The 23612-nt window shown below is 39.0% G+C and overlaps 1 protein-coding gene across 4 annotated transcripts in view; it reads right to left on the bottom strand.

The window, feature by feature from the left end:
* LOC135169688 (semaphorin-2A) overlaps positions 1-23612 on the bottom strand; it is a 189785-nt gene that overhangs the window by 26683 nt on the left and 139490 nt on the right. For 3 of the 4 annotated variants that reach the window (XM_064134900.1, XM_064134899.1, XM_064134901.1), the window contains exons 2-3: positions 18180-18267; positions 8112-8163 (exon numbers count right to left, since the gene is read on the bottom strand). In XM_064134900.1, the coding sequence (XP_063990970.1) occupies positions 8112-8163; positions 18180-18267 (140 nt within the window). Of the gene's footprint in view, positions 1-8111; positions 8164-18179; positions 18268-18412; positions 18480-23612 lie in introns of all 4 variants that reach the window. The other variant, XM_064134902.1, reaches the window with a different exon arrangement.

The raw sequence follows: 23612 nt of genomic DNA, 5'->3' as shown, positions 1-23612 counted from the left end.
CATCCTTTATTCATTCTAAAGGGGTGGATGGGCCGGGCGGGCGGTGGGGAGAGGAGGGAGGGGAGAGACCCTCAGCTGGACTCCGGGGGTTTTGTCGAAATTCGTTACTGCGATGAGAGTGACGTTCTCCCTGAAATTTTTATCACTGTTTCAACCGTAAAATCAGATGGAAATGGCTTTAGTTCGGTGATACCACTAATAATTCAATTGTGAAAATCGACATCGATTTTCAATATTGTGGGGGCGGAGGGGAGTTGAGGAGTCATTTGTGGGGGAAATTAATTCAATTGACGATTTGGAATTATCAGTTTTGGAAGAAGTTGGGAGATTGACTACTGAAATTAAAATGAATTATTTTTTTTGTAATTTTATGGAAAATATGAAATTTGAGGAAAGAAATGAATTTGATTAAATTTGAAAAAAAAATTGAATAAACGGATAATTATTTCCAATAACTATTTTAGTATTTTTTATGTGATCAGTAGATGAATAAAATTTAACAAATTTGCTGGAATGAAGTTCGACATTTCGAATTTTACATCACTCGTTACAAAAATTCTTTTTGTATTTTGCAACAAAGACTGACTAATGTTTCAGAAAATCAAGATATTTTTCCAATTAAAAAGTCCCCATTTTCCCTAAATTGTGCACCGATTGTTCCTATTCTTTCGCATCTGCATTCAACCAATTCTCATGCAAATGTAAAAAAAAAAAAATACAAAGCGAGTCTGTTCCACTCCCAATCACAGGGTAACATTATTTTAGTCCCATCAAAACCTTCTGTCGCCCGATCTCCCATAAATATAATTCTTTCAAATAACTACCCTTGCTGAGTCCTCTCGATATTCAATTCCCAAAATTTATATGTATTTGTTAGAGAGCGTGTTGTACCGTATAATCCTCGTACACAACTGTACATAAGTTCCCCCTTTCTTAGGATTGTAACGGAGTCGATATTAGCATAGAATATTGTTTCATGTACGAGGGGGAACTGTTGGATTCATGGAATGGTAGGACAGCCGTCGTGACAGAGTTATATGGTATTGAACCCCATCCCTATTACTCCGTCGGTACTTACGCACGAGTATGTGTGTTATTGCATTTCGTTTACCCAAGGACAACTATGCGAATTGTACGCATAATATCTTTTGAGTTTGCTGTTGCCTCGGGGGCTGAATGAGTCTGTGATGTGTATGCTAAATTCGAAAATTCGTTACGACTTTTGGGAATGTAATTCTCCAGCTCTTGAATTTTTTTTTCAATTAAGGAGCCATTTTAACCGACCGGATGTGCTCCTTTTGAATATTGAAATGAACGCGGAAACGATAAAATCACGTTTAAAAGAAACGGTTACAAAGTCTGGGAGATTGAATGACACGTTAAAATATTGGTAAAAAAATCAATGAACGTTTTCAGGAAACCAAAGAGAAGTGCTAATATTCGAAGGAGAAAGACTATAATTCAGAATAATATTTTTAATTACCAAATTATTGAACTAATTGCGCGAAAGAAAATCGAAAAAGTTGGTACATTGTCCTTTTTATCTAAAGTAAATGTCGGAACGTATTAATATTTGTAAAAATATTTGTTTCTTATAAATTAATAACAGAACTGATTTTCCAAACGAGGAATCATCTTTCACGAAGTCTCTGAAAATTCTTAAATTTTTTAACATCTAATTATCAAATTCTCAGATTTTAATCTGCGATGTAAAACAGGACAGTTGTCTTATCTTGACTTCAACTGTTTGAGCATTATCTCTGAATCTAAGAGAGATAGCGATATTATTGTCATATCATTTTTTGTAGGTCTCAATCCACCCCACAAAAAAGATAGTAACAAAAATTTTCCTATCCTGCTTCTGTTTCGAGATATTCATCAAAAACGATACCCAAAACTGACTGATCTCAATTTTCTCCTCTCCTGATTCATCTTCCCATAATTGTAATTAAATCAATCTGATGCTCATTAGTTCTATTTCAATAAATTAAGATCAAGATTAAGGCATCAGACCTGGGTCTTTTTGCATTAAACATTTTGTAACCGACAGGTTTATTATGCTTTAACAAATACATAAACATTTAGGATATTTCCACAAACTTGAAATTATTTTCTCATAATCAATTTTCAATACAAACTCGACAATTTACAACGATTTAATGTATCAATAATTTTAACAAGAGTGATATCCCTTCCGCGGGGGAAAGACCTTATGAGCTCGGGTGAGAAACAATTATTCTCACGTAGGGAAGTGATCATTACCGCTCTTTCAACATTGCATAAGGGCACCGGTAGAGTATGTGGTTCAAGTTGTCTACAGTGGAGCCACTTGACTGAGGTCTCGGTCCCTGGAATAAAGCGCATATCTTCGCATTCGACGAACCAGAGATCACCAACACATGTGGCACCACAAACAGTAATTTTATTAACACATTTATCATTATTTGTACCTCTACTCTATTCTTTAATTAAAAAATCACTTCTACACGCATCCTCCCAAGGACATTCTTCAAACTATCCAAACCAGACCCTTTTCCTGTCTCCAACGACTTCACCTGATCCTCAAAATAGTCCCCAACTCCAAAAAACCAAAAACTAAATCCGAAAATGCGTTCAAAGCAAAAAAAAAGCGTTAAAAAAGCCCTTTTCCACCCAATTCACCCCAAAAATCGCCGACTCTTCAAAACCAATAATCAACCAACATTCTCCCGCCCATCAAATTTCCAACATCACATCAGACCTTCGCATCAAACCCCTCACCCACTAAACAAAATTTGTAACGAATCCTAAATATTGAATTTGAATTAAAATACCTTCAACGTCATTAACCCGAGACCAACCCTTGACTAAACTATTCAGAAAACCATCGAAAAAAAAAAACGAACTCCATTGAAACAACAACCTTCCCAGTAAAAAACATGAAAGGCAAAAACAAAAGGCTGAAAAAAAAAACCCTCTAATTCGAAGACGCGACAAAGGACGGCAGTAATTTTTTTTTCTCTCTCGTCATCCCTTTGAGCTTGTGAAGCGCAAAAAGAGTCTTTCAAGTTATATATACCTGCAGCGACAATGTTGCAACATGTACAACGAAGGAAGAAACTCCAGGGTAGAAGCTTGGTGAGGGGGAGGGGTAGGAAGAGAAGGTGTGTGCGTTATGTTTCACTGGTACAAATGTCGAAACTGTCCGAGTGGCATAGGATGCGTATTCCCCGGAGCGATTTTATACTCGTGAACTAGCAAAGAGATGGACCAAGGGATGAGAAAAAAAATTGACTCTGTGGGTACTATGGGACGCCATAGTATGGTAACGATTTGGAAATGCAATTATTCGAGCGCGGCGACGCGTCTCGTATTTCCCAGCACTGGGCGCTCCATCATCCCCCAGAACGTCCTCTCCACCCCCCTCACTTCGCCCTTTTTTTTGTAGTTCTGTAGATGTATTTTTTCGACAGATGTGCACCGCGGCAAAGGTCAGTGAATTATTCTCATTTCGATGCGCTCAGTGTATCAAGGATGAGGAGAGATAGGGGTGGGGGGATGAAATATATCGGGAGGGGAGGAGAAAGTAATGTCTGAATTGACTTTCGTAGACATCTGGAGATATTAGTAAACAGGTGGGCAAAATGAGAGAATGAATTGAGGTAGTTATGGAAGACACTTGCTAACTTCATGGGTAAGGCTTTCTCCTCATTGGTCGGGGTGTTTGAGGCGGGAAATTTGAATAGGACGTGTGGAGCGCGCAGTCGGTTTCGAATGAATTTAAACGGAGTCTTAAGTGATGTTGACTTCACACTTGTCAAGTTTTTATATTTTCGGATTTGGTTTCCTATTTATAAAAGCAGAAGCACATAAATGAAGTTCGTCCGAGTCGAAATCGCGTAAGGTCTTTCCCATTGGCCGATTAAATGAATGAAGTTTCGCGTTAGTCGAAAAGGCGAAAACGTTCGTGTTCCTAAGAGCATCCATTGTGGATCAAGTTACCTCTCTCATCATATTTATACCAACGACTTTCACATTCGTTCTTTTACGGTGTGATCGCCCTTCATCAGTCTATGAAAGCATAAGCACATAAATTAAATTAAATTCACCACAGAAGTCATCGACTAACTTCATGTGTAAGACTTTCTCCTAATTGGTCAATGTGTTTGAGGCGGGAAATCAAAATAGGGCGCGCGAAGCGCGCATTCGATCTCGTGTTACAAGAAAGCATAAACACATATATTAAGTTAGCTATGTAAGACATTTACTAACTTCATGTGTAAGTCTTTCTCCTGGTTTAGAAGCGTATAAGCATATAACACGAAAGTTTCACTCACTCGTTGAAATCGTGTAGATGTTGTGGACGCGAAATTAATTCGATGCGCCTTAAAATAATACAGGGAATGCTGCACTTGTGAGATATAAAGTTTATTGTACCAAGTGTGTGATATGGACAATAGGTTAGAAGCGACTACTTCTTCCTTCGAATGTTCGAATGTAACTAACTCAAAACTAATTTTACAAACCCATTCAGGGTCTCGCCTACTTCTGGCAAGAGGAACCCCTATTAAGGTTTAAATTTTCTTATGAATTTGGTTGCATAAACCATCCCAAGCTAAAGTAGTTGATGGTCAGGTTATGGTATTATCCGACCCTTGGTTTTAAACTGGACTATGGCGTGACCTAAGTGAAGGACGCATGCAGCCAACATTTCCTTTACAACATGTCCTAGGAGATGAGCTTTGGGATTTTACAATTTAGTCTATTGCTTCAAATGCCAACATACTGAATATATAAAATAATCACGCACACACATACAGGGTCCCAACACGCCTCATTGGTGAATGTGTTCGAGGCGGGAAACTTAGATAGGACGCGCGGAGTGCGCATTCGGTTTCGTATGAATTTTAACGGAATTCTTAATTGACGTTAACTTCACATGTATCAAATTTTCATATTTTCTCATAATCTTTAGTCCAAAATTTTCCTTATCGATCGCACGTGAAATTCTCCCCTCTTCACTCGCCCAAAAAGAGCGGATATATCAATAAATCAGAGGATGAGAACTCTTTTTACTGTAGGATATCATAAAATATGTTTTCAGAGTGCTAAGAGAGTACTTCTCCTCGTCGATATTTTTTTACGAGCGTTGCGTGACGTACAACGCGGCTCAAGGGCCAGGATAACGCGAGCTTATTGCCGACGAGATTTTATGGTTAATTAAGGCATTTTTCGCTTCCTGGTTGAGTTAATGTCATCGAGTTAATGATATGGAAATTGTAGAGGGAATTATTATTTTCGAAGTTCATGAATCTTTGCCCCTGGATTTTGTTGATAAAAACGTTGACGATGCGTTGTCCGAATTTAAATGAAAAAAACTCAAATTCTTTGTCAAAAAAATTCCTGTTATCGTGTTACAATATTTTTCATAAATTATGTTCCTCAGCGGTGAAGTTGACAGACGGAATTCGAGGGATTAAATTTTTTAGGTAGAGTCGAGACTGACTAATTACCAACGAATTGCTGTCATTCTTAATTCATTATCGTTGAAATCGGAGCAAAAGAGGTCGTCACCATGAAAATTTATTTGTAGACGTTAGAAAAATAATCTATTGGACTTTAAGGAGATGAGATTTTTTTTTAGATTTTATTACGTTGTTTTAATTTAGAGGATAACTATCTAATCAAATTCCCATCCAGTAGTCATCGATCAATTCGTGAGGGTATTTACATCAGTGTTCGATCTTAAATATAAAAAACAAGGGAAAAAAAACAAAAAAAGGTAAAAGTTCAAAGTGCGAGGTAATTTTTGTCAGGGAACAGCAGAAAAATAAACAGAAAAATTGAAAGAAGAGATGGACAAATGAAAATGTCCATTCATTTTTCTTAACTAATTGAAATTCACCAAATTTTTCTGCACAGACCATGTAGAATGTGAACCATCAACTCGGCATTTTCCTTCACAACAATCAGTTTACAAGATTCCTTGGCGATAGAAAAATCGTAGAGTACCGACTCTCTTTTTCGTATAGTTTTCACATAGATCACAGTCCAATTAATAGTTTTCTATCTTTTACTTTCAAAAATAGGAAAGAATCCAACTGTCATCTAAAAGTGAAAATATATTCAATTTTTAAGGTGAAGTGACTTGCTGATATTTTTTATTAACTTTTTACCTCTAGACTTTCTTGCAGTTTATGTAAAATTAATTATCTTTGTTTACCAAACTAAATCCTGTTTATTAAACTCTTCTAAACATTCCGGTAGTGTTTCGAAAAAGCTATCAAATACTAAAATACTACATTTTTGTCCACACATACCATGCACTCTCAATAACGACAATCAGAATAATCCTAATCTTCATTAATTCTCCAAAGAATTCATCAGGACATCAGTTGCTCAATGACTCAGTTCCCTATGAAGCTCCGTGGGTCAATAATCAGTCCCAACATCGAAAAATTCACTTCGCCATTTTTCTCACCCAATAATTCCCACCATTTTCCGAGCACCGTCAGTATAAATATTTCCCTCGAACTTTCCGAGCTATCGAAGATTAGAAAGTGGTAGAATACTCCCGGAACAGTGTTAAAAAGCAATTTTCCATCTGTGGCGATCTGGTCAGTTGCTCTCAAATGGTCCCCACGAAAAACCCACAGGGTACGTTGTGTCGAACCCTTTTATTCCGGAATCGTTTGTGGGGATGCGAGAGCGAGGCAATTCCAATTCAATCTCTTCGATCGAAAGTCGCGGTGAGCGCGAAAATAGCCGCAGCGACGAAAAAAAAAGAAGAAGAGATGAGACAAATATAAAGTTCAATACACCAAAAAAACTTGAATTTATGTCTACTCCATTCAGCGATGAGGAAATTGGAAAAATTGTTTTAAAAAATCCATCGCACTGAAAGTGCAAAGATGTGATTGAATCAGAGTCGTGTATGTCCCTCAACCCCCCCAGTACTCACTGGAATAAAAAAAAAAAATCCGGTGACAATAGATGGCTTAAACGTTGTAGACGTGTCAGCTGTCAAGCGCAGAGAGCGAGAGGCGTACTTGCATTATGATTGACAGTTTTATGGGGATGCCTCTATCGCCCACGTTCGTTTTCGGATTTACGATCTGCACACATTGGTGAGGAAGGGTGGGATTGAACTGACATGGAGGAATGGTGGGAGGGATGGAAAGGGACAGGTTGTCACTAAACTCGTGAATTGCCTCGGGGGTATGGTGTCAGTGATTTTGGCCATCGTGAGGGTCCAGTGTTTGTACACTGGAATATTATTGCAAAGATTTACGAGGTCTTGAGATTTACGGGGAATGCGGGAATGAGTTGGGGAGGTTTTCTGGAAAAGGGTAAGTAATCGCAGAGAGAAATCCATTTTTAGTTATTTTTGTGATGGGGGTATGGGAAATGGCGATTTGTCATCGTAGATTATTGATCAGCTCCTGATGAATATGTTGTAATCAAAAGGGATGATGGATTTTTTGGGATGAGACGGGTTCTGGAGGGAGTTGAGTACTAGAATAAATGTTTTTTGGTACCACAAAATAGGAGGGATAATCACCTGGACATTTGAATCGATAATTTGATGATGGGACAACTCTGATTTCAACCGAATGACTGATAATCATTAAAAACTTGATTTAGAGATGAGTCAACTCCTCTCCCTTTACTAATTTGCTACTAAATTATGGGACTAGCCCCAGAAATCGCCGTGTAAGTTGTCATTCAACACTAACACCATTTAATGAATCAATGAAAGTTAATTAGTGGGTCCAGAACATCAGCGAATTCAGTTTACGTTAATCATCTTCAGCAGTTTCCCCTGAAGTTGTCCTTCCTGATATATTCTCATAAAAATTGACCCACCCTCCCATTTTAAATTCACCCCATCTCACCCCTCCTCATCCTCCCAAACCAAAAAACGAAGGAACTACCAAAAAATATAACCGCGACCCTGAGGACAACCCACCATCGACTCTCCCCACTTTCCTCTCGACAATATCATCAACACCTTCATCGCTCATCCCCACAAAGTAGCTAATCAACCCCCACAATACGAATCCATCTAGATAACCCCCGGAAAGATTGTTATCCCCCAGTAAATGTCCAAATAGAGTAGGAAAGTTACTCACCTCGCAGCTGGTGTGGCTGATATTACTGAGATTGAGCCTGAAGACTTTATCCCTGAAAGCATAAATGAGATATCATTATTTAACCAGAATTATCAGTGACAATATCAGTGTAAAAAATAAGGTCACGGATGAATTTTTATCTGTCTCACCAACGTGACTATTTTTTTTACAACCCACTCAAACTTTCATCTCACAATAGGTTACGTATTGCTGTACTAGGTTGGCCCCGTACGGGGCCCGTACTTCACCCCCGGGGTTGCCGAGTCAGCGACAAATGCTCGCGAGGGCTGTAGAATTTCTATGAGGCCAGAAGCACCAGGAGAAAACGACAGAGGCTGTCTCACCGGTGGTCGCGAGGCCGTATACTTATGTCATATATACATATATAAAAATCTTCCGCCCGTAGAAAAGTACTTGGCGAAGAGAAGAAAGTAAAACCTTCGCTGATAGTGAGTAACGATCCCTTCATTTCCGGAATTGTGCGGAGAAAACGCTTCAAACTTTCATAAGACGCTTTCACGGCGGATCTTTCCGGCTGCTGACGCTCCCATTGGCCACTGCCGATGTGACGCTCGTCCTCATTCGCTCACGCAATATTACCGGAAATATCGTGCCAGAGTTGTAAATTTTTCGGGGGTTATAACCCTTCATTATCCGGGTGAAAATTTCAAAAAAGTTTAAACTGATTGGCGAACTTATTTTTAGGGAAATGTCTTTCGCTTGGAATAAGGCTCGAGTGGGACCTGCTTCGGCTGCTGTCGGCAAAGATCGGCGGGCGGCGAAGTTTACGCGGGATATGACCGATGGGAGGTTAACCAATGGGTAACTGGGAGGAATCTGTGAGATGAGGTGATTTAAAATGATTTTAAAATTATATTTGGGGGATTCGGTGAACACAGAGTTCTTATGGTGCCCTTATCCCCTGATTGGAGGGTTCAAGATCATAAAAGTTGATGGAAACGTGGAAATGGAAAAGGATTTATTTTTCCTCGGGGTCTTAGATCGATCCCTATCGGTGCCGATCGTTTCTTATGGTGATTGAGAAGTTATTAATTATTATTTAATGACTCATGATGATTTGAGAAACAAATATTCGAGACGCTCGTATCGGTTGTAGTCTGTAGTCATTGGGAGGGCCTAGTAATCGGACGAAAAGTTAGGATCTTCAAAATGGCGGGTCAGTGACGAAGATCAAGCGTTTGGTTGAATTCAGGGTCTTCTCATCAAATTATCAAGTTAACGATCCAGTTAATTATCTGTTCAATTAAAATTCAGGATTTTCTCCGAGGCATTTATCATACAATTAACTACTGGACGACCATTAACATGGAAATAATGTTAATAACAACCAAATAACATTAAGATTCCTCAGATCTTCACCAAACAATATCTTTTCCAAATTTACCCTTCCCTTTAGCCTCTCAGATATCAATAAAAAAATCGACTGATAAACAATTAAATTTTTCTTATTTCCCCACTTCCTTCCTAAACTCGTCTGCCCCTTCCCAAATAATTTACGTTTTGCAAAAATACTAACTAAATTCAGAGAATCCCCAAAACCAAATTAACTCCGATCGATTGGTCACACCTAATAAACCATAAAAAAAACTACAAATCCTTTTCCCAAATTTTTTTAACCCCTATTCCCCAGCCAATATCAGCCGACAAATCGTGGAGCCGTAAATTCTCGGAGAACATAACCGTTAATTATTTGCGAAAATTTTCGAAAAGTTTAGGTTAGTTGGTGCCCACATGGGAGTAAATCAAATTTAGTTACAACTACTGCAAGTGGGCTTTTTTCCAGGGTTTCGCAACATTAGCCACTGGTGTGCATAACTTTATTCCAATAGCCATTCGTCATATCGGCTTTCAATAGAAAGCCAACGGTGTGGAATAGATGCGCCAATGCGGTGCCGCCATCTACACAACCGCAGCGCCACTCTGCATAATCCCCACCCCTTCTTTCTGCCCCCTCCACTCCACCCCCCACCAAATCCTTTCCGCACTATTCATTCTTTCTTCTTTCGGTTATTCCCCCACATCTCTCACCCCCTTTGCACCCCCCGGGCTTCACAGCCGCCGTAAAAAGTAAATACTGCCGACACTTTGAAAAAACAAATCCGATTCCTTGGAATTCAAGAGAAAAAAAAAAAGTTTTCGCGAAAACTTTCATGGCGGTACGTGCTCAAGTCTTCGAATGTATACGGAAGTGAGAAAAATAGAGACCGAAGGGATGCGCGCGCCACCGTGAGTCTAGGCACGGAACCAATTTTACGGGTAAAAAGTTGGTCGTGGGGACGCGCATCGATTTCAATTTGGGGGGGGGGCGGGGGGGAGAGTGGAAGAACGAGAGATCGAGGAATATGAGGTTGGGGGGATGAGGAATTTTGCCGAGGTGTCGAGTATTTTAAGGGTAAAATTCCTTCGTTCCCTGGCAACCCTCTTACGGTCGCCTTCGTGAATTATAAATAATTACTTTGAGGAGGAAAAAAAAGGGGGTGAAATGGTGGGAAAGAATTTTGGCCGCAAAAAATTCGCTGATGTTTTATTTAAATTGTTTTTCACTGGTGAATTATAAATTCTATTTTCGAACCTTTACGCACAAGGGGATGATAACGTATTCCATTAGTAGTGTGAATACGATTTAATTTTCATGGTAATCTTCTTTTCGAACACATTTATTTTTGAAAATGCTGGGGGTATTTTAACTTTTTGTAAACTTCATCAGTGACGATGGTAAAATATATTGTTATTATTGAATTTATCATTCATTCAGGGAACGATTTATTTATTTAAATTGCATTTTAACAACCCACTCATTTGAAAATTAAATATAAAAATTATTTTCTCTTGAAAAGTCATATTTTTTATTATTTATGTTCCTTTTCATTCAAACCCTTCATTCTTTATAAATAAATATCTGCAATTATTTAAACCTTCAGAACCCTTGTTTTTCAAATTTGTTCATCACTTCTGTGGTATAAAATTGATTGTTTATACTCCACCATCCAAACCTTTCATTGCCACCAAATTATTTATCTAAAAACCTCACAACAAAAGACAATTACATCGTCCAACTGATTCCATTAATTCCCCATTTCCAAAATATTTTCGAACTGTCCAATAAATCCATTCAAATTCACCCCCACGATTAAAATACAAAACCACCCCCATCATCACAAATTCAATAAAATATCTCCTGTTCTACTCCGGAGGGGGTGGGAGCGGGGGAACATCAGTAAAAAAATGAAACTACTCCCACACCCTTAAGGTCCTTTCCACCACTGAATTATAAATCCTCTCCTCGAATCTTCTCACACAACTCAAATATTTTCCCCTATTCTCTTCACCCCGTGATTACTATTCAATTTTCATGGTATTTTCCCTCTCACATGGGAAATCGTTCCAAACAGAGATTTATGATAGCAAAAACATAACCTCATTTCTACTCATCACACCGTGAAATTTGCATCATTTCATTGTGTCGAAAAAAAAAAGAAAAAAAAAAACTACAATTTGTGAAGAAAAATAATTTCGCGCATCGTCAAGAAATCTCCATATTTATCTCACGAATCCATTCACGGGTCTGTAATCGGTTCTGGGTCAGGGGTGGAAGAATACCAGAATGGGAGAATGGAGGAGGCACAGGATTTCTCCAGTGAACGAGAATAAAAGAAATAACGAGAAAATTCGTTTCATTTTGCCAAGGGAATGTCGATTAACACGCAGCTCACAATCCCGAAGGGTTCTCAGTTTTCCTTTCCCAAACCGTTATATGCCACCCACCGATAATTGAGGCAACTTCAATTAGCGTTCCTTTAATCGGGAGTGAACTGCCGGAGGCGTACCACAGACTCTGAATACTCATTATCAAAAGCATCACATTTCTAATTAACGAGAAAAAGATCATTAGAGGCGTTCGAGCTGGTACCCGATATTGATTTCAAATGCTCTTGACACAACTGATTTTCCTTATTTTCGCCGATTAAATTATCGATGATTGAAGAGATCAGGTATTCGGGAATAATTGCAGGTAATAATATCAGGATACAAAAGAAAATTACTGTTTTTAATTATAATTTTTTCGGTCTGGATGTGAAGGTGCAGTAAAAAACTATTCAACAGGTTGTTTTATTTTTCAAAATTATGTAAAATGAACGAGGTATGCGTCATTGGGATTATTTGGCTTAGGACGTTGTCACCAGAAAATAAGTCGCGTCACCCATTTGTTTATAAACAAAAAGAATATCTATTTCATATTTTTTATTTAATTATTAAAGTTTAATAACAACGTCGTAAATGGAGATGAATCACTTTTCACGATCTGCTAGTTTTTTATGAAAATCTCGAAAAGTAGAGGGTTGACAAAATTTTCATCATGACCTTTTTTGTTGGGCGAATTCAGTACTACAATAAATGTTTTAACGAAAATTTCGCTATCTCGTTTAGATATCGAGATATCGCTCAAAGACTGGAGTGAGATGGAAGTCACCTCATCTGTTTTTCCCTTCGCCGCTGTTTTCATCTCTTTTCAAACAAAAAAATCCTGAACATGCGGTAGATCATTTCAATGTCTTCCTTTCACCTTGTTCTACGATCTCCCCCTATTCCCTTCAATTATCCCTAGATATTCTTCATGTTCAACCCCCATGTGCTGAAGAAAAAAACGATAAAAATTTCCGGAATAAACCAGACAAAATTGAAGGAAAAATCTGAATAATTTCGTTTCCAGTTATTTTTCCCGTAAATTTTTCAATTTTCATCCCTTATTTCGATTTTTCCTACAAATTACCTCAATAGAGGAGAAATAAATAAGTGAGAGTCCTTGATTTATACGGAAGTCAGTGAGATAAACGTGAGCATTGAAGATCATTGGTAGAAACGTCCCGTTCAGTCCTGGCCTCCCACAGCGAGATGTTCTTATCGGAATTCGATAGCCAACGGGGAATAGATACCACTGGAGACCTCCCTACTACAGTTGAACATCGGTGGAAAGAGAGATGGTTGTAAGTGTGTGAATGGTTTGGTGGTAGGGAGGGGAGGGGGTGCGTGGAACCAAGCCAGCAGAGCTGAAAACGTTAAAACCAATGTGGCACTGGCTCTTGCCGCCAAAAGAAAAATGTAATTTATCGTTACCACGGTTGCTCGTTCTCTCAACCCCTTACTCGCCACTTCCATTCTGGTACGGTCACAAAGGGTGAAAGAGTTGGTACGATTTCTAGAGGTAGCTGGGGGGTCTTTTCAGTTTGTCAGTCGACTGTTTCATTTGGGTTAATACAGACAATTTGACATTTTTCAGAAAATTATGTCTCTGCGGATATCAATCTGATTGAAATTTCGTGAAAACTGGTGGTAACAGGTACGAGTTCACAAAATTACGTCAATCAACGTTGCAACGGGAGGGACAACTCTATTTGTTAACGACCAGAAATGTTCAGGAAGTGGGAAATTAGGAAAGAGAAGAATTCGTTGAAGACTTAGGGGTGAAAATTGAAGACTTTGCCCTGTGGACAAGTTATATTGGCTATCAAAGGTCTTGAAGAACTCAGGAGAATCATCGAAGGTCAAAAGGAGAGGAGGAAGGGAGATTTTCACGAAGATCTTCTCGGTGACCAAAAAAGATTCTTTGGAAGATTATCGAAAGACAGTAGCTGTTTCTGAAGATGTCCTGAATGTCCTGAATGGACGTTGGACAATATTCCAAAGATGGAGTAAGGAATTTGGGATCTCCAGGAAGATCTTCCGAAAGTCCTTCAGTGGTTCATCTGAAGATTTCTGAAGGAATCTGCGACAGGGAGAAATTTAACTCCGCGGGTTTTCAATCCTGTCTAGGGCTGCCAATGACATCTTCCCAAAGCTGCAAAGTCAGCCTGGAATCAGGGTTGAGGGTCTACTCTGAAATAAGTCAACGACCTTAATGATGTGAGAGTGAACAGACCCTTCTAGGGTCTGACCAAACCCGTTCGTAGACCTGGGCAATCAAAGATCCTTTCCATCAATGAATGAACAATCCCATCTCGTCCTTCTAAAAATCACTAAGATCAAGATCAATCCTGTCTAAGGTTGTAGATGATAACATCTTTCCAGACGTGTAAAGTTAACCTTGCAACAGGATTGACAGTCCAGCCTGAGCCACGTCAATAACTTTATCATGAGAACGATCAGAACCTCCTCACCTCTGACCAAATCCATTCATAAAAAATCACAGATCCGTTCCATCAATCCATCAACAATCCTTACTGATCCTTCCACAAAAAACACCAAGACCAAGATCAATCCTGTCTAAGGTTATAGATGATAACATCTTCCAAACGTGTAAAGTCAACCTTGCAACAGGATTGACAGTCCAGCCTGAGCCACGTCAATAACTTTATCATGAGAACGATCAGACCCTCCTCATCTCTGACCAAATCCAGTCATAAAAAATCACAGATCCTTTCCCTCAATCCATAAACACCTCTAACCATCCCACCCAAAACCACTACTACCCTGACCATAAAATTAATTTTTCCTTCGACGATCTCCCATTTAACAAATAATCCACCAATCCCTCGTGAACATACCACCGACGATGTGATTCACTGAAACAGATCCAAAACTTTGTACTCCCTGATAACAAGGGTGATCATACAACATCCTACGAACCACTTCTGTGTCCTAGGGTGCATATCCACCCTGTCCGGTCTGTCATTATTGCAGACCAAGAGTATTATTCCCTGATTCAGTACAGCTTCACTTTCCTTTGTCGTCTGAGCCCCCCTTAATTTGGTAAATGCCAACAAAATGTTACACACAGCGATGGGTAATAGGCCAAAAGTAAAGTCGTGGATGGGGTAGCATCTCTGCGTTCATGATGACGTGGTGGATACTTGAGACGAGCTGGAGATGAGGACGAGGGATCGGGGATGAAAAAAAAAATTGATCCCTGAATGGGAAGGACTCGGACGGGGAATTAGGCTCGAATTACAATTGATTTCTCCTTTTTTTCGTTGGTACTTTTCCCCTGGAGCGATTACGAGTTTCGAAACGAATTCTCTCAGGAGTTTACGATAGACATTTTGATTTTTTATTATAGATCCTGCACGAGCGGAGGGAATTGTTGATCAAAATTAGCCGAGAGACTTTAGAAAAGTGCATGTGGTGTCATCGTTGCTTCACATCTATTTCAAGACTTGATTAAAAAATTAATCAGATCGTATCGTATCGTATTAATCAGACCGTATCGTATCGTATTAATCAGGTCGTATCGTATCGTAGAGAAGATCCTGATCAGGATCTGACCGAGTGGACCTGATCTGAAGTCGGACAGGCCAAAATCATTTTGATCCAAATTTAGTTTTACTCTTCTGTCTTCGCCTATTTTAATTGGAAGCCAGATTAATGAAAAATAGACGATTTAAGTAAGAACAGTTTTATCTTATGATTATGTGTTCACACTTCGAGAGCAGTCGAACTGACAAACGATCTTGAAATTTCAAAAACCAAAGCATCGTCATCATGGTTTCTTTCTTTCCATGAACAAAGGTTTCTTTATATTATTTAATAAACATAAACTGGAGTTTTCGTTGTAAGACCACACAGACGACCTCTCCAGGTAGCAATGACCTCATAGTGTTGATATAAACTTATATGTCTATAATGCGATCATGTTGTTTTTGCTCTTTTCAATACAATCCCCCAAAATGGGGGTGGAAAAAATGACCAAAAAAATTTCGGATTCACGAACACATTCTCTTCCTCGTATCCCACTCCAATAAATTATGATTTTGGCATTAAACTGTACATTGCACCAAGTTGGATCTTTGCCCTCGTGGGGGTGACAAATAGTGTATACAAGTGGCGTGACAAAGACGCGATAATGCAAAAGCACTGGTATATCGTCTGCCAGGTTCAGAAAAAGCAATTCGCAAAAGTTTACGTTGCGCTTGGCCCGAGCCAAAAAGGACCTAGAGTCAGGGCGGAAAGGCGTGTGATTTATCGGCAAAGTTCGCGCGGTTAATTTGACGAGCGATGGGCTTTACACACCGCCTCCTCTCTCACCCCCTCACCCCCTCTACCAACTCACCCCTCGCGTTCCACTCACTCTTTTTCCACGTGTATATATCTCCAAGCAGGGAGTGAACTCGCGTGGTTGGTATTTTCTTGCTTCCTAGATTCAGCTCAGGGGGGGGGAAAAAGCGGATACACGAGGGGGTTGGTACGATGGTAGAACGAATAGGGTTGTGAAGTTGCCTACAGTTGGGATTAAACTCGCAGGAGCCAGTGTATTTGCGATAGTGAATGGGAAAAGCTGAGTTTGAAAGAAAATCGTTTTATCGGTGACTTGAAAAATGTTAATTATTGGGGGATGAAGTCCGGGAATTTTGGGAAAATGAAAGTTGGGGGAAGATTTTGGGTGATTAAAGTTGAAAGAGACGCGTCTGCGAAAATTTGGAAACGCATTCGGTTGTTGGAGGGGATAAATACTTCGGTGGGACAATGAACAAAGATACATTTTATATATTTATATTTAATTAGTGGAAAATATATTTAAAATGAATATGTTATTATAGTTATTTTAAGTATATTGTATGGGCAATGGTAAAAGCTATAACTAATTGATTTTCCGAGCGCTATGGTGTGCTTTGTCCGAATATTAAAGTGCATTAATTAAATTAAAACTCAAAACACGAAACGTCTTAACAAAATAACAAATATATAATGGAACAAATATATTTTATGAATAATGGATTGTAATTTTAATAAAAATTAGACGTCTAGAGGGCGAAACCCGGATCTAAATGACAATCAACAACTTTCAAGGTCAAGTTTTGTTCAAAAAATTGGACTTGAGGCGAATTATTGTAATAGAACTTGACTTCCTCCCTTGTTTCACCCCCTGAAGGTCTAATTTTACTCTAAAATTTCTTTCTGTGTATGAAATATATCGGGAGTAAGTATATTGTTATACTTAATTCGAGTACATTCTTTTTCGTGTAGGTTATATTGAGCTACGATAAAAATTCTCAAGTCGAAATTTTTAATGAGAAATGATCAATTAGGGAACGAGACGAGAGCTATAATTTTCCAACATGAATATGTTGACGAGCGTGAAATTAGAGAGAGGTATGCACATGTGAAATTCCCTTATGAGGTGGTCGTTAAATGTTGGATTCCAAACACTGAGCTTTTGGCGCACTCTGCCAAAGCTATCAAATTTTTATTACTGCGTGAGGGAGCTTTTGGAGTGATTATCAATCCATAAAGTGTGACAATGTCAGTCATGCCTGCATTTCATGCCCGAGTGATTCTGTAATTATAGGGTATTTTCAATTTATGGGGATAATATTTGGAGTATTATAGCCGATTATTGTTCCGTTTGGATTCGTCAATATACCGTGATTCTCTTTTGAAAAATTGGGCGACGGATTTCGGAATGTCTTTGCTCGATATCTCGGTCTCTCGTATTTTTATTAACAATTTAAACTCGTTCGACAGAATGACTCCGCGAAAAATTTGAAAATTGAGAGGAGAATTTTTATTTTTGGCTTCTGATTGTCTGAGAGTTTTTGTGATTGGAGGATATAGTGGGGTAATATGGGACGTTTTAAATGATTAATAATTTTGCAGGTGTAGAGTATGAAATTTAACTTTTTTGGGATTTTGGAGATATTTTTATGTCTTCCAATAATATTTTTGTCAATAATATATTTATTCAAAAATATTTTTTTGGAGAAATATCTTCTTTATAAATATTCATGCCACAAATTTTTTTTTTAATTTCGAAAGCAATGAATTTTCTTTGATTAATAGTTTCTTGAATGTTAATTATAATATTATCCTTTTTACAAACGCATTGATTACTTTTTATGATTATGAGGATCGTCCTGATGTCTGTTAACACAAAAATTTTATTGCTCTAAAAATGCATTTTGGAATAAAATGTTTTTCGAATAAAATCTTATCGGTAAAAATTTTAATCCCTCAAGATATTTATAACACAGTTTATTCCAATATGAGATTAATTTATCGAATATATTTTTGACAATATATTTTGTCGTAGATTTAAGAAATGTGATGAGTACTCACATGGCTCCAACGTATAAAGTGTCTCTTTTGCTGTCCAGGTAGAGGGTCCTGTAGTACAACATTCCACAGCTGAATTCCCGGACATGCTCTGTTAACATAAAAAATAATAATTGGATTAATCTAAAATTCCGTAGAATGTCAGAGTTTATTTTTCAGATTACGTATAATAATCTTTTTTATGGCCCCGAAAGAAGCAATTACGGTATGAATATAATAATTGCGTCTGAACCCACTTAGTGCAGTCCTTCAGTCTCGAGTCAAATATCCTCTCCCCCTTGAATAAAGATCCAAAGTGGATTTCTGAAAGGGGATGGAAAAATTGAAATAAGAAACTCTTCAAGTGAGAGTGTGTAGAGGAATCTAAATCCCCCTTTTTAATTAGTTTTCTTTGTGAATGAGCGCCTTTCAGCTCTCATTCGATCGAATTACCAATAAGGTTTTAACTGAAATTTTTAGTTGAAACCTTTAATTTTTATTTTACGGTATTTAGGTGGGGGTATTAGAGTGGGAAGGCAAAGAGAATTATAAGATGGGGTGAATTCTTATAAAATCTGTTTGGTAAATAATTTCTTCTGCAAAATATTTGACGAAGCTTTAGCTTCTTAGTAAATACATAAATTATCGAACACTAAAATTTAAAAACAAAAATCTTTAGTTAAAGTATTTTTTGACACTTCGTTGATTATCAATCCATCGATTGGGAAACCAATTATATTATTTATTTATAACAAGAAAAGGTTTTGAAAGATTTAAATTTTTGTTCCAATTTAATTTAAATAGAACTGATAGTGATTCATTTTTAATTTAAACTCATCCAATCAATTGGAAAATTTGTCTAAAAATGAAGTAAAAATATTTGAAAATCCCCTGTGTAGTGATAAATATTCATAAACATTTTCCAATTGAGAAATTCATAAGTAGAAACATCAGGTGACACGCAATAAAATAAACTTCTCCCCCAGTCAAGTTCTTGCTTGAATATCTCTGAATCTAAGAGAGATATCAAAATGTTTATCATAACATTATTTGAAGCCCTCAATCCCCTTAACAAAAAAGGTCATGATCAAAATTTTGCCACCTCCCCCTGATTCCGAGATAATCATCAAAAACTGATCAGTAATCGAACCTAACTCCTCCCATTTCACCCCTTCTCGTCTTCCCATTTTCTCCATTCTCTCCCTCAAGATATTTAAAAACCGTTGCCGACATTCGCAAAATCTCTTTTCAAGACCATTTTTTTTCTCCATCTCCTGGTAACCACCCAGAACATTACGTCTCTCTAGTGGAGCATTAAATTTACCAGCTAGCATTTACGCAAGCAACTCCGACTCAGTTTTGGAAGGTAAGAGGACTGTGCAAGAACCCTCTCCCTCGACACTGATCTGCTTAACATATGAAAGAAAAGTCACCCCCTTATAAATATAGTCGTTCCACTCCGGACTAAAAGAGCGCGAACAATGCCATATATTATATGATATCAGAGTGGGTGGATGACGCGAGGGGCGGGGGGGGGATAGGGGTAAAGGGATGGGACTGAAGTGGAAGGGGTTTTGTATTATGGAACTAACCAAAAGCCCATCCCCCTCATTTATGCATACTTCACCCTTCTCTTGTATTCATTCAGCTCGGTCTTCATTGCCGTTTGCTTTTTTATCACTTCTATGGATAACCCTCTGAAATAACATACTGGGAGTATAAACCTTTTGATGATGGCTGAATGGACTCAAACAGTGGGTAATTGAAGTTTTCGAGATTTTATGATTTATTTAATGGGTTAATTTTTATTAATGACATTTGTGAGGGCATTTGTTGGGCAGTTATTTCGTCTGGATCTGGGTGATTGTAAGTTTCGACTGAATTCGGGATGTTTGGATCAGAAAATGTTGGGGAGGGGGAGGGAATGCGGGTTAGGGTTGGCAATGACTCGATTTCATGATCGAGTCATTCAGTGTCTCAATTTCATAGTCGAGTCGTACTATATCTTGATTTTGTTGTCGAATCATTTCATATTTTGATTTCATAATTGATTTGTTTGGTGACTCAATTTCATAATCGAGTTGTTCAGTATTGCGATTTCATAATCAAGTTATTTCATATCTCCATTTCATTATCGAGTCATTCTATATCTCAATTTCATAATCAAGTCGTTCCATATCACAATTTCATAATCAACTCATTCCATATTTCGATTTCATAATGAATTCGTTCAATCACGTGATTTCATTATCGAGTCATTTTATATTTCGATTTCATAATGAAGTTATTTCATATCTCCATTTCATTATCCAGTCATTCTATGACTCAATTTCATAATCAAGTCATTCCATATTTTGATTTCATAATTGAGTCATTCAGCATCTCGATTTCATAATGCCCACATCCCCCCCACTACTCATCATTTCGCTCCCCAAGGCCCATCAAAAAACGGAAAAATGAGAGCCCGATTTTACCCCACCTCCCCCTCCCCATATCCACAGGTCCCGCAGATGCCTCAACCTGCATCTGGAGAATAAATTGCAAAACTTTTTGTTCCCCTCGATACACCTTCATCCCAGATTATGAAACCCCTCTTCCCCCCCTCGAGACACGAGTGTGCATCACTTCGGGAATGTCCGTCGACATCCCCTAGATTTATGCAACACTTCGGAGTGATCATCCCCTCCACCCCCCACCCCCATCCCACCGCATCAAGTGGAATTTTCTCCAAACTCGATATTGCCACATTCGCCAGGGTTGAACCCAGAGATAATATCGGGATTCCACCAACAGGACAGTGTGGAAGAGTGGATGGTAAAGAAGTGAGTCGAGGGGCTCTGGATATCGTAAGACGATAAAAGTGTTCGATAGATTGAATCGTAATCCCCATCGGATCTTGTTACCCCATGGTATATCACCGCACGTGTCTTAACTCGAGAAACGGGGACGATTTGGTGTCATGTGCTGCGAGCTTGTACACGAGGATAATGGTGAAGTAGAAATTACCCTCGCATTTATGAAAAGTTCCGTCGAAGAGGGCTGGGGGGGGGGGAGGGGCCGAGTGGGAACGGAAATTGATTTGTTCTGTTCGAAATTTTCATAACAAAGAAATTTCGGATATTTTATTATCGGTTTTTTCCTGGCTTTTATCCTAGATAAATTGCTTCACACCGACCGCACGTTTTTTTATTCGATTAATGTTATGATGGACTGCCATATTGATTTTTCATGATTATCTGTTTGGGGGAAGGGAAAATATTTAAATCACTGGGGTGCGTCGCAAGGGTTTCACTCTCGTGGGGTGAACCGAATTTTAAAATTTTTAAAACGCCATTGTCAGTCATGAGATCCTTATTCGTGGATTAGGTTCGAGGAGACAGTTGTTCGGACGCTTCTTGACCTTTTTGACCTTTCGATCATATGAGGGAAAAGGGAGAAATGAAGGGCACGAGTGAGGGGTTGGAATGAGTAATTGTCAAGGAATGAATAATTGTGAAGATAAGGGTCGAATTGATGATCACATCTAGTGAGGATCAATTACGAATTCTAATTTATTGACCTAGGAAGAAGGTGCTCAAAAGGGCCAATAGAAAGGTCAGGTTGAGGATCACGATGAAGAGGCCAGAATGACGAGTTTTGACCTTCAGAAAGAGAAATGAAGGGCACAATTAAGGACAAGAAAGAATAATGCCAAAAAGGTCAATATGAAGGTCAAAGTGAAGATTACAACGAATAAGAGCACTAACCTACTGCCCTCGAGTCTAAATAGTACATTATCGTGCTGAAATACAAAACTGCCCTTTACCCAGAAGTAACAACACAACATTTATCATTCAAAACCGTTAACATTTTAAAGCCCAAAGTAGCAACGGTTTCAAAATCCCACCCTTTCCACCCCATCCCCCAAAAATAGTGATGAGAAATTCGCACGAAGGGATGAATTTGTTATCCTACCATAAAAGAAAATAACTATTCATCACCCCATAAGTTACCCGATATTTTCCGAGCTGTCAATCAGATTGTTTGCTCATGTGTCCGATATATCCCGACATAAATCACGACAACGTGCAATGACAAAGTCCCAGTGGCCTTTCACACCCTTTGACAATGCCAACTGAAGATTATCATTTTCCCCCTGTCGTATGTCTGGAGGCGCCGATAATTCGCGAAAACTGTGATTGAATCTGAGGGAAATCGGTTGTACCCCTGAGCGGACTTATCGAACCAGTCGTTATCCAAATATTTTTTTTCTCCCCCTGCCAACCCCCCTCCCCTCCCCCCTCCCCCCACAGCACCCTTTACCGTCACCCCTACCACCCCACCACGAACACTCGAATAAAAGGGAGAGGACCTGAGTGATAGAGTGAAAAGGTTGTAATAGAGTGTTGGGGGAGGCCACGTGTGCCGATCATGGATTTGAAACGCGCTCTCCATACACAGCGTGCAGACTCCAATTGAATAAATTCATTTTCCCCCCTTTCGTGATGCCAGATTAGGTTGAGTATTTTTTTTTTCTTTCTTTATTTTATTTCTCTGCCTCTTTCGTTTTCTCCGACGTTGGTGCGCACTCGTACCGAGTTGGTACAGCTTCTGGCTTGATTCCAACCGGCCGCAGTCGGCATATGGCTGACAAAGATTACGAGGGACCCACCTCGGCCGTGTCCAATTCCCAACGTTATTATTATTTTAATCCTTTAAGCCCTTTCAAATGCGTACAACCGTTCGGGCCCCGTCTCGCGAAATCACTGAGAAACGTATGTTCAATTCAATGTGTCTGCAGTTGAGATTTCAATGGGCGATAAGGTAGTATTTATTTTTGGAGGGAAAGGTGAATTTTTGGTGAAAGTCCAAGGGTTTTGTTTCGCATTTTATTGCCATGGGATTGACGTTTTTCCCCAACTGGGAAAACCATTTTCCCCAATTGAGGAAACTATGGAAAATTGCTACCTTATAGTCGCCGATAGGGCAAGGCCCCAGTGAACCCTTCCATCAGACTGACTTGAAGGATAAACTCGGTCTTCAGACTCGTGCGTTTCGCGCAGTAATTTTTTGAGCGAGCGCGAGGTGTTCCCAAACGGTCACCCATCCAAGTACTAACCCAACGAAATGCTGCTTAGCCTCGATATCCGCCGGGACAACACTCGACTCGCCCAACCATTACAGTATTCTTATCAATATTATATTATATATTATAGACTTTTAGAAGCTTTAGACGATCCCTCTCGGCCATTTTGCACGTCGCCCTAGGAGGTCGCCTAGCCGACAGGTGTCAGTATCCGTGCCCTACGCGCAAATTCACCGATCCCATCGATTCCGTCCCTATAAACATAAATTTCCCTGACGCATGTGGTCCCGAAGACATCCCAACGGATCTCCTCCAGGCCACTGCATCTTGTGGTGGGGTGGTGAGGGTCTTCTTTTGTCAGCCCGCATCTTGGGCATAGGGGGTCGTGCCCC

Source organism: Diachasmimorpha longicaudata, chromosome 15, assembly GCF_034640455.1.
Source record: "Diachasmimorpha longicaudata isolate KC_UGA_2023 chromosome 15, iyDiaLong2, whole genome shotgun sequence".
Taxonomy (NCBI): domain Eukaryota; kingdom Metazoa; phylum Arthropoda; class Insecta; order Hymenoptera; family Braconidae; genus Diachasmimorpha; species Diachasmimorpha longicaudata.
Note: the sequence above shows the minus strand (reverse complement) of the source record. Positions and strands in the feature narration are given on the sequence as shown.